The sequence below is a fragment of the Pezoporus flaviventris genome, unplaced genomic scaffold (assembly GCF_033815535.1).
Source record: "Pezoporus flaviventris isolate CSIRO_AGI_PZ_B2104156 unplaced genomic scaffold, CSIRO_AGI_Pfla_v1 ptg000059l, whole genome shotgun sequence".
NCBI lineage: Eukaryota > Metazoa > Chordata > Aves > Psittaciformes > Psittacidae > Pezoporus > Pezoporus flaviventris.
In genome coordinates, this window is record NW_026892607.1 from 3,495,783 (window position 1) to 3,512,821 (window position 17,039).

General features: G+C 49.7%; 1 protein-coding gene across 4 annotated transcripts in view; it reads left to right on the forward strand.

Annotated features, from left to right (window-relative positions):
* Positions 1-17,039, forward strand: part of TNNI3K (TNNI3 interacting kinase) — a 45,036-nt gene that overhangs the window by 24,524 nt on the left and 3,473 nt on the right. For 2 of the 4 annotated variants that reach the window (XM_061469778.1, XM_061469776.1), the window contains exons 14-22: positions 891-983; positions 1,112-1,169; positions 1,261-1,455; positions 1,815-1,919; positions 8,595-8,647; positions 10,058-10,110; positions 12,838-12,970; positions 13,702-13,811; positions 15,834-15,893. In XM_061469778.1, the coding sequence (XP_061325762.1) occupies positions 891-983; positions 1,112-1,169; positions 1,261-1,455; positions 1,815-1,919; positions 8,595-8,647; positions 10,058-10,110; positions 12,838-12,970; positions 13,702-13,811; positions 15,834-15,893 (860 nt within the window). The remainder of the gene's footprint in view (positions 1-890; positions 984-1,111; positions 1,170-1,260; positions 1,456-1,814; positions 1,920-8,594; positions 8,648-10,057; positions 10,111-12,837; positions 12,971-13,701; positions 13,812-15,833; positions 15,894-17,039) is intronic. The other 2 variants (XM_061469779.1, XM_061469777.1) reach the window with 1 other exon arrangement.

The following is a 17,039-nucleotide window of genomic DNA, read 5'->3' on the forward strand; positions in this document are numbered from 1 at the left end:
TGTAATGATGGGCATGAACAGCAGCGACATTTCCCCAGGGTAACTGTAGGAAATGATATACTCCCCTTTGTTGCTCAACATCACGATAGTTTCCGTATTCATCTTATTTTCATTTACTTTAAGCAATACATTTATTTTTATTTCTTTGGAGAAAAGGATGTGATTGTAATTTAGCACCAAACCAATGCACAAACATCTATGCAATATCACATTGAAATCCACTGTAAAATGCCTGGATTATCTTTACAAGAAAAATTCTATCCCAAAATAATTGGTGTTAACCTGAACCACAAATAGATAAAACGTTCAGATGAATATTTGTACTTTAAAATATTTCATTTTTTGTGGAGTTTTCAATTTTCCACTTCAAATACGCACGGCCAGTATAATGAAATCCTGACATCCTGCACACAGTGGCACTGAAATAGTCCATTTAGAAATGTTCTGATAAACTTTATATAATAGACCAAAAAGATCAACAAGGTGTAGCTGTGTGCTAACAAAATGAAGTTGCAAAATTTAGATTCCCCTGGCACTAGAGAGTCGGTCAAATCTGGAATTGCATCCCCTGCATTAGTGATGAGCTTCTACAGGAAAACAGGAGCTAAGTCTGTGCATAAAGAGTGTTATAGAACCATCAGATGAGAAGGCAGTATATGCCCTGGGATAGTGATCATCGGGGTAAGGACTGGAAGCCAAGAAAGCCCCAAACAGCTGGGGCAGTGCATTGGTCTCTAACCGGTTTTGCTGTGGTTACTGAAAGAAAAGGGAATAGGATTTAAGGGAGGAAAACCAGCTTCCAGAGCACAGGGGTGCATGAGGGTAAATCCTCATGTTCTGCCCTTCCCCATGACCCGCACTGTGCAACAGGAAAGTGTTTTCCTTTGCAGAGAAGGCCGACATCCTCCTGCTCCGTGCTGGTTTGCCATCACACTTCCACCTGCAGCTCTCCGACCTAGAGTTCCATGAGATCATCGGCTCAGGTACCCGAGGAAGCATGCACCCATTTGTAGTGCCTGATGCACCCGTTTGGAAAGCCTGATGCTCCCGTTTAAAACGCCTGGTGCTCAGGATCAAGAACTTTGTGCTCATTTATTTCAAACCATTTCAGGTTCTTTCGGGAAAGTGTACAAGGGACGGTGCAGAAATAAAATCGTGGCAATCAAGCGGTGAGTTCATCAGAGTTCTCCACCTTGAAGCGTTGACACCGCCTGTTCTGTGCTGTTTCTGCCTTACTGTGTCCCTCGTGTGAACCCGCAGCTACCGAGCCAACACGTACTGCTCCAAATCGGACGTGGACATGTTCTGCCGCGAAGTTTCCATCCTCTGCCGCCTGAACCACCCGTGTGTCATCCAGTTTGTGGGAGCCTGCCTGGACGACCCCAGCCAGTTCGCTATCGTCACTCAGTACATCTCAGGGGGATCGCTCTTCTCCCTGCTCCATGAACAAAAGAGGTATCTGCTCCATCCCTGCCGGGGCTGGCGGTACAGATCGGGGCGACTGGTAAACCAGTGCCCATGTAAATGTTGGTTTCAGTGCAAAGCAACAGGGGAAGGAACACATGAGAAAAGATGTTAGCTGTGATGCAGATAACTGGAGGTACAAGGGAAATTAATAAGTCATCACAAAATCATTATTATCATTATTTCACATTATCTGCATTTACATTCTGTGGCTTATGTGGCATTATTGTGTATTTAAAGCAATCATAAAGGTTCCGAGATGTACAGGTAAGAACAATTTACAGGTAATTTATGTCTGTTTATTCATTTTGAGTAATCTCTTTGGTTTGGGTTTTTTTTTCAACATACAGAACTCTGGATCTGCAGTCTAAATTAATCATTGCTGTAGATGTTGCCAAAGGCATGGAGTACCTCCACAACCTCACCCAACCCATCATACACCGCGATCTGAACAGGTGAGTGTCTTCTTTACCCCAACCATTCTGGGAATACAAAGCCTCCAGCAGCAGCAATGCTCTGCAGCCTCCCCTGTACCCACAGGCTCCGGTCCCTGAGTGGTACCCCAGAAACACTGATGGGGCTTGGAGGAAGGTCTGCTTGCACCGGTTGGGCTGGGAACTGCAACACGAGGCTTCCACATCCACTGGAGTCTTTAGCACGCTGTAGTGGACTGAGCAGCAGCCAGCTTTGTGTGTGTAGTGGTTTCCCTGACCGGTAGCTTGTCTGAACACTACCTCTTACAGCGCACCTGCATGAGGGCTCCTGAGGGATGGCTTTTCCACGCTCCCTGCTGCTTAGGGTATTTCCCCAGTACGAGTCTTTGGCTCAAAAACGTGAATTCATTTCACCTGTCTTCATAAAACCGGCGAATAGTTGGGGCTGGAAGGGATGTTCAAAGCTCATCTAATCCAACCCCCTGCAGTGACCAGGGACATCTTCAATAGATCACTTCTCTGGGCACCCTGTGCCAGCGCCTCAGCACCCTCACAGGGAAGAGCTTCTGCCTAAGAGCTCATCTCGGTCTCCCCTCTGGCAGGTTAAAGCCATTTCCCTTGGCCTGTCCCTACCTCCCCTTGTAGAGCTGTTTTTCCCCTTTGCTGAGCTAAGAATGAAAGTGGCTGTTGGCCTGGGCCCAGTTCTGGCATGGAATTCTGGGGGAATATGAGGCAGCAGCAGTTTTCTGGCATGTTGCTGGCACTGTGAAGGGAACAGCACAGCCTGCAGGAGGGGAGGGAGCGCCCAGTGACAAACCAGAGAGCCAGGCATGTGTGCAATGAAATTCTCCTTGAATTCTCCTCAGTGCCCAAGATCTCCGGGTTCAAACGGGCACTGCAGGAAGGAGTTACCTGCTCCTGAAGAGATTCTTTAAATGAAAGAACAACTCCATTGTGGTTACGAAAGAAAAACATGCCCCTGCAGGCTGAGGAAGCAAATCACAGCACTGGTGCAAAGGGAACGCCACCTTTCTTTGTTTTAGGCTGAAAAATGCAGCCTACAAACCCTAATGAGGGATTTATGTGCCCCAGGTTAGTAATAGTGGCACGAATTCTGCTTTACGCTCTGACTACAGATTTTAGCACACTTTGCTGTATTTGCCTTCTCCGATGTCCAGGCGCATCCATCAGCTCACACTGAAACTGCCTCAAGTAGAGGAATGGCTGCATCCAGCACTGCGCTGCAGGCCCTGCTGCTGTGTTGGGCTGTGCAGCCATGTGTATGGCTGTGATCAACAGGGGGTAAGGAGGATATTGCTGGAGTGTTCCTCTTACAGTCAAGGATCCTCCTCCTCCTCACCCTGACTTCACGCATCCACCACTTCTCCCTGAGTGTCCCCATACACCTCCGTCCCTTCACAGCTCCCTTTCAGGCCACCAAAGAGTGAGGCTCAGAGGAGGGAGATGCTTTGTTTGAAGCTGTAGTTCCTGCCTCAGTTGTGATGCAAGACAAGAGCCCATGTCTGAGTGCTGCAGCCTGTGCAACTGGTTTAGGACAGCAAAGACCCGGATGAGCCTTGTCGCTGCCGGCTCTTAGGAGAATAGTTCTGCTCTCAAGGGTTTAAATCACGTTTTCAAGAAAGAAAAGGCAAAACATTCTCTCCCCAGAGAGCCGACAAGTGCATCATTGCCTCTCAGAACTTTTACCAGATCTTACTTATGGGGTCACAAGATAATTTGCTGTAGGGACATCAGTGTGCTGATGTGATCAGTGGTGCTGCGAGTAGCTTAACTGTTGAAGGTTTCCAGTGTGAGAGCAGAAGTCGTGTTTGCAGCATGAGTCCCAGTCAGCCAAGGCACTATTACAGGATGAAAACCTTCAGGACAATTGAAGAGGAACACCAAGAGGGAAACTCTGAGTTAAGTTTTGCCAGTGGATTCACAGGAGCCTCACATTTTGTACCTTAAGTTTCACATAGCTTGTAACCGTCTTTATGAGATCTGAAATCCAATGCAATGCACATAATGCATTCAATAAATCTGCAATATGGCTTGAAAGAACTGAGAGAAAATGGACCTTTCATGTCTCTGCCCTGGAAAAGGGGTTATCCTTCCATTTGGAGAATAATTGGGAGTTTTCTTTTGCTTTCCAGTTCTGACAGCTATCAGCAACCGTGACACGTATCAGCTTATTACTACTAACACTGCAGTGAGGGTTGTAGCCACAATGATTATAGCACTTTAATAAAAAAGAGAGACCATTTTAGTAGCTATCTAATTTAAGCCATAGCAGCTGAACATGGTTGGGCCAAGCCTTTGAGTGACTCACCTTCATTTCATGGCTCCTACTGTCTATAAAAGCTCCTGAGAGCCAGCTTAGTGAGGAAGATGAAAGCAAGAATGGAAGCCTGACGGTAATGGGGATGGTGTCTGCAACTCCTCTTTGTTATAAACCCCCGTGTGAAACCTTAAAATAGCAGTTGCCTTTCATTAGGCCCACAGCGTGCTAAAGGCAGAAGGATCTTTCCATGGCCTGTTCCCTGGGAAGGGGACACGCAGCCAACGTGCTCTGTGGGCTCTTGCCCTGGGACGGAGCAGCCCCTGCACACGCGAGGCCCGCAGCACCGCGTGTGCCTGTGGCAGCCGATGAGCACACACTCCTCTTTCCTCCCGCTTTCTTTCCACAGAAGAGAGCACTGCTCAGTCCCGCCGTCACAAGCCGTGTGTGGCCTTAGCACAAGACAGTTGATTTGTGATTCTGCTGAACTCACCGTTAACCTTCCGTCAGCTCAGCTCAGGCTTCTCTTGCTGCATTTCTCAAAACAGAGGCTTACGAGTCCCTTTCTCATCCGTGGCTTTCAGATCTCCACGTGCCATTGAGGCAACAATAGTGTTTTGGAGCTGCACCTCCCAAGCCTTATTTCTGGGGGCTATATTTATTCCTCTACATAAGCAAAATCAGCAGCTGTAATGTTCAGTGGTGGGAGCAGACCGACAAACCCTTCCAGAGGTCACACCTGCCAGCACCAAGAGGAGCATTTGGCATTGGTTAGGGTATGGAAAGGGTCCATGCACAGAAAGGGTCTATTATTGATTTCTCAGCTTCTCCACAAAAACTGCCACGCCAGGACTAGACTGTTATTGCCAAGTTGGGTGTATTCAGGGTCTGTACTATCCCTGAGCAGGTTGAAGCTGAAGCTGGGGCTCAATACATGTATTCACATTGAGAAATGGTGATCATCTCTGTCGCTGCTCACAGAGCTCAAACCTGAACCAAGACCACAGAGGACTTCAGTTCTGTAGGATCCTGTGCTCAGCCCAGGGTTCAGCCTTCAGGACTCTCTACTTTAGTCTTGCCTGGATTAACATTTTCATTTGACACCTGGTGGGGGTCTCCAAACAATTGCACCATCCCTGGCAGCGTCCACGGCCAGGCTGGACAAGGCTTGGAGCAACCTGCTCTAGGGGAAGGTGTGTCTGTCCATGGCAGGGGGCTGGAACTGGGTGAGCTTTTAAGGTCCCTTCAACCCAAACCAGTCTGTGATTCTGTGATTCTGTGTTGCACTCAAATCACTTAAATATTCTGTAGAAAGTATCTACGGGAGCTAAAGTCAGTTGTGGCCATGTTGTATGAACCCATTACACTTCTATGATTTATTTTATCATCCCAGGGTTTGGTTTAGGTAAACCAGAAACCTTGAAGATTTGTGGGAGTCCTGGTTGGGAGAGCTTAACTTTTTTCTGTCCTAAACACTGTTATCTGGTGAAATCTGTGTTCCTCACTTGGCTGTTCTTGCTCGTATCTACAGCTCTAATATGGGCAAGTTAGGCTTTTTGGTTAAGGCCATCAATATTACTTTCATTTCCCCTTCATCACGTAAGTCATGGCCAAGTTTTTCATTTCTTCTTTTCCTACACTCTACACTCTGTTGAACTCACTCTGAACAGCCGGCATTTTGACAAATACTGTGTCAGCATCGGGGTGTCCACACTCATGCATCTTCCCAGTGCAACCTGCTCAGCCCTTTCCAAAGCCACGTGCCATGAAGACCTAGTGACTGCTGTAGGAAACCTTCACCTCCAGAGTTCCTGGAAGCCTTTGGCCTAGCCAGAGCTTCTTGTGCAGTTTCCCACATCCCCACTTTGTGTGAAAACCAGTGTGTGTGATGCTGATTTCCAAAAGCCTTGCTCTTCGTTCTCCCATGGAATCAGTGCTTTTCTGCTTTCTCCTGTGTGCTCTTTGCTGAACATTAAATCAGTTGCAGTAGCTTCCTTGGATCAGTAAATCCATCTTCAATGGATTTTATATATGACTTTCCTGCATTTGTTTATGTGGAGGGAACACTTCAGCCCTGGTAACTCTATGCTGTCCGATGTGTCAGCAGTGTAGTAAAATGACACCTTGTTTTCTGTACTCAGTATAGCATGAAGAAGAAGAGGAGCAGGAAATAAGTGTATTTGAAAGGCATCTATGAATCCACAGAAGCAAAAGCCTGTATGTGTATAAATATGCCTATAGGTAATTTACTTAGTGCTTGGGGAATTACTGACATGGAATGGGTTGCCCAGGGAAGTTGTGAGTGCTCCATCCCTGGCAGTGTTCAAGGCCAGGTTGAACAGAGCCTTGGGTGAGATGGTTTAGTGTGAGGTGTCCCTGCCCATGGCAGGGGGGTTGGAACTGGATGATCTTAAGGTCCTTTCCAACCCTAACTATTCTGTGATTCTATGAACTCCCTTAGCAACCCCCTATGTAGTTTGCTGCATGAAGAGCTGCTTGCTGCTGAGAGATTAAAGGGAGGCCACTGGAGAGCTGCAGTTAATAAAATCACAGAGCAGTTAAGCTGGGAGGGACCTCCGAGATCATCTGGTCCAAAACCTCCCCCTTCACTTTGGCTGACTTCAAAGGAAATTCTCTATGAAACCCAGCAGTAACACACAATGCTGCTTCAGACCTTATCTCTGGCTAAATAATTCATCTCACATGGCAAACCCCACCTGCAGATTAGACTGAGTCCCTTACAAATCACAGCAGAGAGGACCTGTTGGACTAGATTCAATCTGGGTTATTTTGATGAACAGAGCTTCAGTCCTTTGCTTCTCTACCCCTCCGCTAAGTGCCACAGAAGTGGAAGGACTGCTGCCAATGCCTTTGACTTCAGGTGCCACTGCCCAGCCAAAAGCCATGGAATGGGAACTGGGATTAGGAGAAAGCTAGATTTTCAGGTTGAGGCTTTGTACAGTAGCAGAGCTGGCAGAAGGAAGGGATGATCTACTCCCAACAGTTCCCTTGTGACTGTTTGCTCTTTCTCTCTATACTCTTGGCAAAGTAAATACAACCCGAATCATCTCTCCGGAATTAACTGATGCATCTAAGCCAAAACAAGTGTCGCCAAAGGGTGTCATTGATCCGCACCGCAGAGACCCACAAGGAAAGCGAGCAGCAGCAAACCCAGGAGTGGGCACGCTGCAAACCGTGCCTTGCTCCCCCTCTGCTGACCAGCCCGCGCATAAACCTGGCAGGCAGGACGGGAAGCTTCCCGTTCTCTGTGTTTGCTGCCAGGGAAGTGACGGTTGGGGTTTGGGGTCAGCAGGGCACGAAGGTCCCCGAGATTCACCCCGGGAATTCGCCTTTTTATGTGCAGCTTTTGGACAGCTGAAGGTTGGCTCCTAGGATTTGCTGCCACCGTAACTTAGGCCAGCTTAGGGGATGAGCTCAGGGGGCACGCTCCAGGTAGGTCACTCAGTTACTTACAAGGAAAAATACCGTTTTCTTTGCACAGCACACGGTGAAATGTCTGATTCCATCTAATTCAGGACAAAATCGGAAGTTGCCATCTTGAACATTCCTGGCGATACCTGGGCTTATTCCCAACCTGCTCTGCTAAATGAGTTTATTGCCAAGAACCCTGGGGCTTAACTTCTCTTGGGACGTTTGCCTAGTCTCCAGTTGTATATTATCCATTTCCTGCAGCCTCGGCAATCTCTGTCCCGATGGCCTTTCTGAATCACTCCAACACTTCTGCATGTTCAACTTCTGGATAAATCTGGGCAGGGAGCCCTTGAGCTCCTGCTCGTTCCTGCGTGGTTGTGTTCTCAGGTAGCTGATCGATAGCTCATTTTCCATCAGCACGTGCTGTTCCAAACAGGAATTGCCAAGTCAACAGGTAGCATTTCCCCATTGGAAGGATTCCTGAGCCGGACGCAGGTGAGCAGGTACAGCTGTACCAAACACATACCATAGTCCTGCATGGGATCAGTCCTTCCCTTCTTCCTGTTGGCATCAATTAGGAATTGGCACTATGAATTTACACTTGCAAAAGCTTTAAAAGAGAAAAGAATGTCATTTCATTTAGGGGCCATCACTGCGTTTATATTCAAATGTCACCTTTTTCACTTCATTACTGCGAATCAGTGCACACACTGGATGAAGCTGTTGCACTTGATCTGTAGCTAATTACAGACATTCTTTTGCTCTAGTATTGATTCAAAACTGACATTCTCAGTTATGAAGCTATTGGGTTTGCCTCCTTGGAGTTCATGTGTACTTTATTACAGCAAATAGCAGATGTAGCTCAAAGTGGTGTATCTATAGACAATGCGGTGATTTGAACCCCTCGTGAGCTCAGCCAGGAACCAAAACCTGTGATTTTTCACCACCTTTAAGACACTATTAACCATTTCTGTATTCCCCCCCAGTCACAACATTCTGCTGTATGAGGACGGCCACGCCGTTGTTGCTGATTTTGGAGGTAAGGAGTTTTTATGGAACATTAGAAATGGACCTCAGGTTCTCTCTAACTAAACACGTGCCGGCTGAGGAAATGCTGAGGAGTTTGCTCCTTGTTTTGTTATTGTGGGAGGACACAAAAAGCTTGTAGGGACGAGAATACCCCCCGTTTTCACGTCAAATAAGCCATCAGGTCTGTGGAGCACCCCATTTACCTGAGCAGGAAGGCCGGGTGCTGGTGAGATGATGTGCTCAGCTTGAGCAGGTTCTAGTGGCAGGTTAGAGGAAGAAGTTGAGTGAAAATGCCTGTAAGAGATAGCTAGTGCTCAGGATCTGAGGACGGTGTCAGTGCCACGGGTTAGTGGTAGCCTTGGCAGCACTGGGGAAGTGGTTGGACTGGATGATCCTAAAGGTCTTTTCCAACCGGGCTGATCCTATGAGCCTATGATGGTGCAGGTCTGCCTGCTGGCACCGAGCCCCTTGGCTGCAGGACCGGTTTCTTTCATTCTAGTTAGCAGAGCAGAATGCAGCCCGTCCCTTCAGTCACAGACCCCAGTAACTCTGCGTCCAAACCCAGAGCAGGCTGCACTGTATGAACCTGGACTTTGTGCACTGTCTTGGTGTTTGTCAGACAAGCGCTACTGAGTGTGTTAATGCTGGTGCAGGGAGCTGAGTTTGACCCGACTCCTCAGAGCTACCTGACTTTAGCCTTGGCCATTGCCACCATGCATGACACCACAGATGTGACCACCAGAGATACATGAACAGCTGCTTAATACAGGAGAAGGGTGGTGTCAGCATCACCATGCCTGTGATGGACCCAGTGCTGACCCAGACCTGCTGCTATCAGCCCTGCCGAGGCAAGGAGGAGCTGCTCATCCAAGCTGATGCTGGCAATGCTCTCATCCATGTACTTGCACACTGAAGTGCAGTCTTCAGATACTGCAAAGGCTCCTAAGTCCTGCTCAGGGACTGATTCCTGCATCACAACATGGGGCGTGTGCCACCACCTCCACTATGTTCATGCAGGATCTCTCATTTCCCAGTGGGAAGCTTTTCTGACACTGCAAGAGATTGACAGCCCCCATTGTAAAGCAGGGCTCAGTGGCAGCCTGCTGTCAGCCTAGGTGCACTTATAGTGACCCACACAAATAGCCATGAGGTGACACTGAGCCGGACCCGCAGTTGCTGCCAACTGCTGCTAATGTTGATGGAGCTTTGATGGCAGAGCTGAATCTGGCATGCAGGCTGCAGAAGCCTCATTGTGTGCACACAGCCTGGCTGGGGAGCTGCTGTCACAGCTCTCCTGGGCAAAACCCCCAGATGATGACCTAATAAAACCCCCACTTCTTACCAAGGCTTTGGTGTCCTGCATTGTGCGTCTGCGTTGCCTTGACAGTAACTTTTCTTGTTGTTGTTCTGTGTGTTTCAGAATCTAGATTTTTGCAGTCCCTGGATGAAGACAATATGACAAAGCAACCTGGGGTTTGTTTCTTGCTTTGTTCCACATCATTAGTTCAAAACATACAGGAAAACTCGGTTCAGGAGCAAATGACATCAGATGCATTTGTGCTGGAAAAGATGAACCCGCATCACATTTTATCTCCCTTAATGTTTCTTTGTGTTTTCTTTTTCCATTTAAACCTCTTTAAGAGCAGAGATGAGTGAATATAGAATATCTGCAAGAGAAAATCATGGGGTTTAGGTTGTCTTTGGAGCTCCATTGCCCCCCAGACCCTTAGTGAAGTGTCATTTGTTATCCACCCTTGCCACGCACATACACAGGGTGCTGGTAGGTGCTTCCTATTCCTATTCCTGTTCAACAGGGAATTAGCAATTCCACGCTGCTTTTCTTTTCTCCATTACAAGCCTGTTGCTCAGAGTCAGCTTCACAAGACAGTATGGTTGTTCTCATGAGTTTCAGTCCAGATGCATTCCACGAAGTTTGCACCATCACAACGACTGATGCTGGTGGTGCCAGACCAAGGGCTGACAACTGCCTGTCCACCACTGCTGCCAGGCACTGGCTGGGTGAGGATGGGCACTGCTGCAGCAGAGCTGGATGCCACTGGGGTGTGACGGAGCCCACTGAGAAGGGCTGTGCTGTGAGGAGGAACCTGCCCTAGCACCCTGAGCCCAGCACCCTGAACTCATCATCCTGAACCCATCATCCTGAACCCATCACCCTGAACTCATCACCCTGAACCCATCATCCTGATCCCAGCACCCTGATCCCAGCACCCTGAACCCATCATACTGAACCCAGCACCCTGAGCCCAGCACCCTGAACTCATCACACTGAACCCATCATCCTGAACCCAGCATCCTGAGCCCAGCACCCTGAACTCATCACCCTGAACCCATCATCCTGATCCCAGCACCCTGATCCCAGCACCCTGAACCCATCATACTGAACCCAGCACCTTGAGCCCAGCACCCTGAACCCATCATCCTGAACCCATCATCCTGAACCCATCACCCTGAACTCATCACCCTGAACCCATCATCCTGAACCCATCATCCTGAACCCAGCACCCTGAACTCATCACACTGAACCCATCACCCTGAACCCATCACCCTGAACCCATCACCCTGATCCCATCACCCTGAACCCATCACCCTGAACCCATCACCCTGATCCCAGCACCCTGAACCCATCACCCTGAACCCGTCACCCTGAACCCATTATCCTGAACCCAGCACCCTGAACTCATCACACTGAACCCATCACCCTGAACCCATCACCCTGATCCCATCACCCTGAACCCATCACCCTGATCCCATCACCCTGAACCCATCACCCTGAACCCATCACCCTGATCCCAGCACCCTGAACACATCACCCTGATCCCAGCACCCTGATCCCATCATCCTGAACCCAGCACCCTGAACCCAGCACCCTGATCCCAACACCCTGAACCCAGCACCCTGAACCCATCATACTGAACCCAGCACCCTGAGCCCAGCACCCTGAGCCCAGCACCCTGAGCTCAGCACCCTGAACCCAGCACCCTGAACCCATCATCCTGAACCCGTCACCCTGAGCCCATCACCCTGAACCCATCATCCTGAACCCAGCATCCTGAACTCATCACACTGAACCCATCACCCTGAACCCATCACCCTGATCCCATCACCCTGAACCCATCACCCTGAACCCATCACCCTGATCCCAGCACCCTGAACCCATCACCCTGATCCCAGCACCCTGAACCCATCACCCTGAACCCATCACCCTGATCCCAGCACCCTGATCCCATCATCCTGAACCCAGCACCCTGAACCCAGCACCCTGATCCCAACACCCTGAACCCAGCACCCTGAACCCATCATACTGAACCCAGCACCCTGAGCCCAGCACCCTGAGCCCAGCACCCTGAGCTCAGCACCCTGAACCCAGCACCCTGAACCCATCATCCTGAACCCGTCACCCTGAGCCCATCACCCTGAACCCATCATCCTGAACCCAGCATCCTGAACTCATCACACTGAACCCATCACCCTGAACCCATCACCCTGAACCCATCACCCTGAACCCAGCACCCTGATCCCATCACCCTGAACCCATCACCCTGAACCCATCACCCTGAACCCAGCACCCTGAACCCAGCACCCTGATCCCAGCACCCTGATCCCAGCACCCTGAACCCATCACCCTGATCCCAGCACCCTGAACCCAGCACCCTGAACTCATCACCCTGAACCCATCATACTGAACCCAGCACCCTGAACCCAGCACCCTAAACCCAGCACCCTAAACCCATCACCCTGAACCCAGCACCCTGGTCAGAGGCTGGTTACTTGTGAGAAAGCCTCAGGATGGGGCTTCTGCAGCAAGCAGGGGGATCCCAGCTGAGCCAGTTTCTCCATCTACCAGCTCCTAGCAGTTGATAGGTGCTATATGGCAATGTCAGACCTTACAATGTGGTCTCCAAGCCTTGATACTGGGTGTCCTGGTTTTAGTTCAGCACTGCTTGTATGTTTAAAGCCTGATCACTCTGGCTTTATGGTTGAGACTGCTGCCGTGCTAATGCTGTTGTGTGGTGCCCAGACTTTGCAAGCAGGGTGAAAATGTTTCCTGGCAAATTTACCAGTTATTTTATGGAGCAATGGAGACAAGGAAGAAAGGAAAACCCCATACAAATACAGGCAAGGATGCACACATGAAGAAGTAAACGCTAACACGTATTATTGATGTTCCCTGATGCACAGAACCTACGCTGGATGGCCCCTGAGGTGTTCACCCAGTGTACGAGGTACACCATAAAAGCCGATGTTTTCAGCTATGCCTTGTGCCTCTGGGAGCTGTTAACAGGTGAAATCCCATTTGCTCACCTCAAACCAGGTAAGATGCTTTTCCAACCTAGGTGATTCTGTGATTCTTAGACTGGGGTTGATCTGGGTCTGATACCAGTTTACCCACAACCGGAGTACACCCATCACCCTGGCTTAATAATGAAGATACCTTTTTTAAGGTGAGAGGAACATTAACTCATGTCACCTCCCAAAGGCCTTTTGGGGGGGGGGGTTCTTTCTTTTTCTCTTGGGTCTAAGCACAGTCAGGTTCTCTTCACGCATGCCCAGCACCATGTTTCCACCCAGGGCTGCTGGCTGCCCTGTCTCTATACAAACAGTGTGGGTTGGGAAGCCTCTTTAAGCCCCCAGCCTGGTGGCTCCATGTCCCCATGCCCGCAGTGGGATGTTTCAGTGGTACCACTGATGGTGTGTGGTACATGGCTGTGAGTGCTGACCCGTGTATCTGCTGGTGACCGCGGTGTCTGCTGGTGACTGCAGTGTCTGCTGGTGACTGTGGTGTGTGTTGGTGACTGTGGTGTCTGCTGGTGACTGTGGTGTGTGTTGGTGACCACAGTGTCTGTCAGTGACCACGGTGTCTGTCAGTGACCGCGGTGTCTGTCAGTGACCGCGGTGTGTGTTGGTGACCACAGTGTCTGTCAGTGACCGCGGTGTCTGTCAGTGACCGCGGTGTGTGTTGGTGACCACAGTGTCTGTCAGTGACCGCGGTGTCTGTCAGTGACCGTGGTGTGTGTTGGTGACCGCGGTGTGTGTCTCCTGCAGCGGCGGCGGCCGCAGACATGGCGTACCACCACATCCGCCCGCCCATCGGGTACTCCATCCCCAAGCCCATCTCCGCGCTGCTGATGAGGGGCTGGAACGCCTGTCCCGAGGTGAGTGCTGGCGGGGGCAGGCACCCCTGGCTGCCCAAGGTCCGTGCAGGGAGCAGGTTAGCTCTCGCTGTGACAGGGCGTGCTTGCTGGAACGCTGGCAGCCTTTGCTCTGTGACCACGCTGCTCTCAGCAGCATTGCTGTCGGTTTGGGATGCGGTTTGCATGGCCCAGGGAGGTGAGAGCGTGCTGCTAATCCTAACCTGGGCCTCTCCCGTTCCATCCATCTAAACTCCTTATGGCTCTTCCTATTATTTCAGTGTTTCCCCATATGATATTGAATTTAATTTCCAAAGGCTTAAACTAGTGAACACAATGAGTACTTTTCCCCAGCTGAGAACTTTCCCCTGGGACTGGTTAATGCTGCTAAAGACAGACTCAGAGATGTGCTGCAATTCATGGTCTCTCCTTTAGGACAGAAAGTAACTGCTCTGTGAATGTCAAGACACATGTTATATTGGCTGGAATTCCTGTCTTTTGGAGCCCAGCAATGCCTGCAGGACAGGAGTCTGGTTTAACCAGGAGTTGTTGCAGTCAGGGAGGTGTTGATGACTGGAGAATACGATCTGATTATCCCAACTAACTCAATAGCAACAGCATTAATAAAGTAAAATACACAAGCGTTCCCTTCTGAGGTTATGAAACAGGAGTTAAAGGAAGACTGGTTTGTGTTGGCTTCTGCAGCCTGTTGCTATTTCTGCACTAAAGGGAACATGAACTAACTAAAGCAAGACTGCAAAAACCTCATCATCCTCACAGTGGCCACAGCAGGAGTTAATGGTGCTTGAGAGCATTCAGGGTAGAGGTAGGATATAACGACCCCTAACAGGTCTTTATATCCCTGTCCTCATAGTGAGGGTCAGATCTCCCAAAGGCAGCACTGCTGGTGCTGCATCCCAGCTGTACCTCCTGCCTGGCTGGGTCCTGCACAGGTCTGTGTGTGTGCCCATGAAAGTGATGCAGATTTTGGACCCTGTGCATTGCTGCTCTGGTCTCCCTAATTCCTGGGCTTTGGCAGTGTTCCCTGGGGATGGAAAATAGAAAGCAGCCAGATGAATGTCATCTCCATGAAGCATCTCTCACACAGAGGGCTATGGAGATGGGCTGGACCTTTATATGCTTCTATGTGCCAGCTGGGCAGGGGGCCCTGAATGGTCCATCACAGCATCCTTGCGCGTGTCCCAGGCATCCCTGCATGTGGCTCTGAACTGCCTGAGAAATATCCTCCAGAGCCTGGGAATTCAGTTTGCTTAGATGTGTATCATATGTGTATGATACCAAATCAGTCACACATCAAATGTGTATCATATCATAGAATCATATCTTGGACTGGTTCGGGTTGGGAGGGACCTTAAAGCCAACCCAGTTCCAACCCCTGCCACAGGCAGGGACACCTTCCACTAGAGCAGCTTGCTCCAAGCCCCATCCAATGTACCTGCAGCTCAGGACACAGCTGGTTTGTCTCATCACTGGGTTATTTATTGTCAGTGTTTCCTGGGTTCTTGTATATGCTCTTGTCTGAGCACTGCAGGAGCTCATGTTATGGCAGGGGGTGTTGGTTGTTTTCCATAACTATAAAGTAGTTGCTAATACTCATAAGCATGTAACTCACGTTCTGTTTAAATGTATTAATAAGATGTCATATTAAATCGTTGACTTAAGGAAGTGCAATGTAATGGATACAGTCACTGTATCTTGTTAGCATCTCCACAGATCATTTAGCCCCAATGAAAAGAAACTCTTTTCAGAATCCTAATGCACTTTGTCACTCATCAGTATCACTCCAGCACCACTTAATCTTGCTAATGTCTTAGAGCTGTGTGATAGAGCTATGGGTTCAGTCAGCTTGACCTTTGCACAAAATGTGGGCAAAAACTTACTAAAATGAGCTTTACTAAAGGTGTTTTGCTCCTGTTCTCAGAAGCAAGGGGGCACTTACTTCTGAGGGCCACGGAACTCAGGGAAAGGGGAATGGGGCCGCTGTAATGTGCTTTGACACAGCTCTGCCTGCTCTTGTGTTCGCAGGGGAGGCCGGAGTTCTCAGAAGTAGTCACAAAACTAGAGGAATGTCTGTGCAACATTGAGGTAAGGGTGAGCGTGGGTGCGCTGCGGGGTACACGTGGGGCTTGCGGCAGGCGAGGGCAGAGCCTGCAGCCACTTCCCCCCATCACTAACCAGTGCGCTGGGTGATGAAGGCGTCGTGTGAGGAGCGCTTCGTACAGGTGCCGGGAGGAGGAGGCAGGACCCACGTAGTGCTGTGAGCAAGAAGTGCACTGAAGGGACAGCCCGCAGTGCTGGGGCCATGCGGGATTTTATGGTCCCATTCGTCCCATCCCAGACTGCTCAGGTTAACAAGAATCAAAGACAAATTGGCCAAGACCCTTGGGAGAAAGGTAAAACCCAGACAACGTAAGAGGCAATGCAAAGGCGATTCCTGCTCTGGGCTGTGGCTGTAACACAGATGAATGTATCAGCCCTCAGCCTGGTGTAAGATGAGTGGTCAAAGCAGATGACTCAGGGCTGCAGTTCCTGAAGGGGCATTTTCTGTGCCTATTGGTGCATGTCAGTCGTAAAGAACAAACCGAACCAAAGAATTCCTTGCAAAATGGATCCCTGCTCTTGAGCTTAGGGGTCAGAGAAGACACACGTAACCTACCGCATTCCTTCATGCTCTGACTGCAGCAGGGTACTCCAGGTGAAGCAGAAGCTTTTCAGTGCAGAAAAGCAGGTGAAGCACTACCACAAGGAGCCACGTCACCTCATGGCAGGCCAGGTTGCTGTGGTACACGGGCAGCAGCGTGTGCTGGAAGATACCTGGGGCAAGAGCTTATACATGAAAAAGGGAAAGCATTACTTAGCTGGGGAGTTAGAGCTGAAGCTGTGCTACAGCCAGGGCACAGCCTTGTTTGAGAGGAGACTTAAGGAGCAAGACCTTTGGTAAGTTAAGCACCGCAGACTATAACGAATTTTCTCCCTCCACCTCCTCTATTTCCTCCCTTTTTAACTCTCCTCAGCTGGTCAAAGCCAGGAGGTTTTTGTGCGCCAAACTTTGAAGGAAATGTAAGGACAGGCCAAGGGGAATGGCTTTAAGCTGCCAGAGGGGAGACTGAGATGAGCTCTTAGGCAGAAGCTCTTCCCTGTGAGGGTGCTGAGGCGCTGGCACAGGGTGCCCAGAGAAGCTGTGGCTGCCCCATCCCTGGCAGTGTTCAAGGCCAGGTTGGACACAGGGGC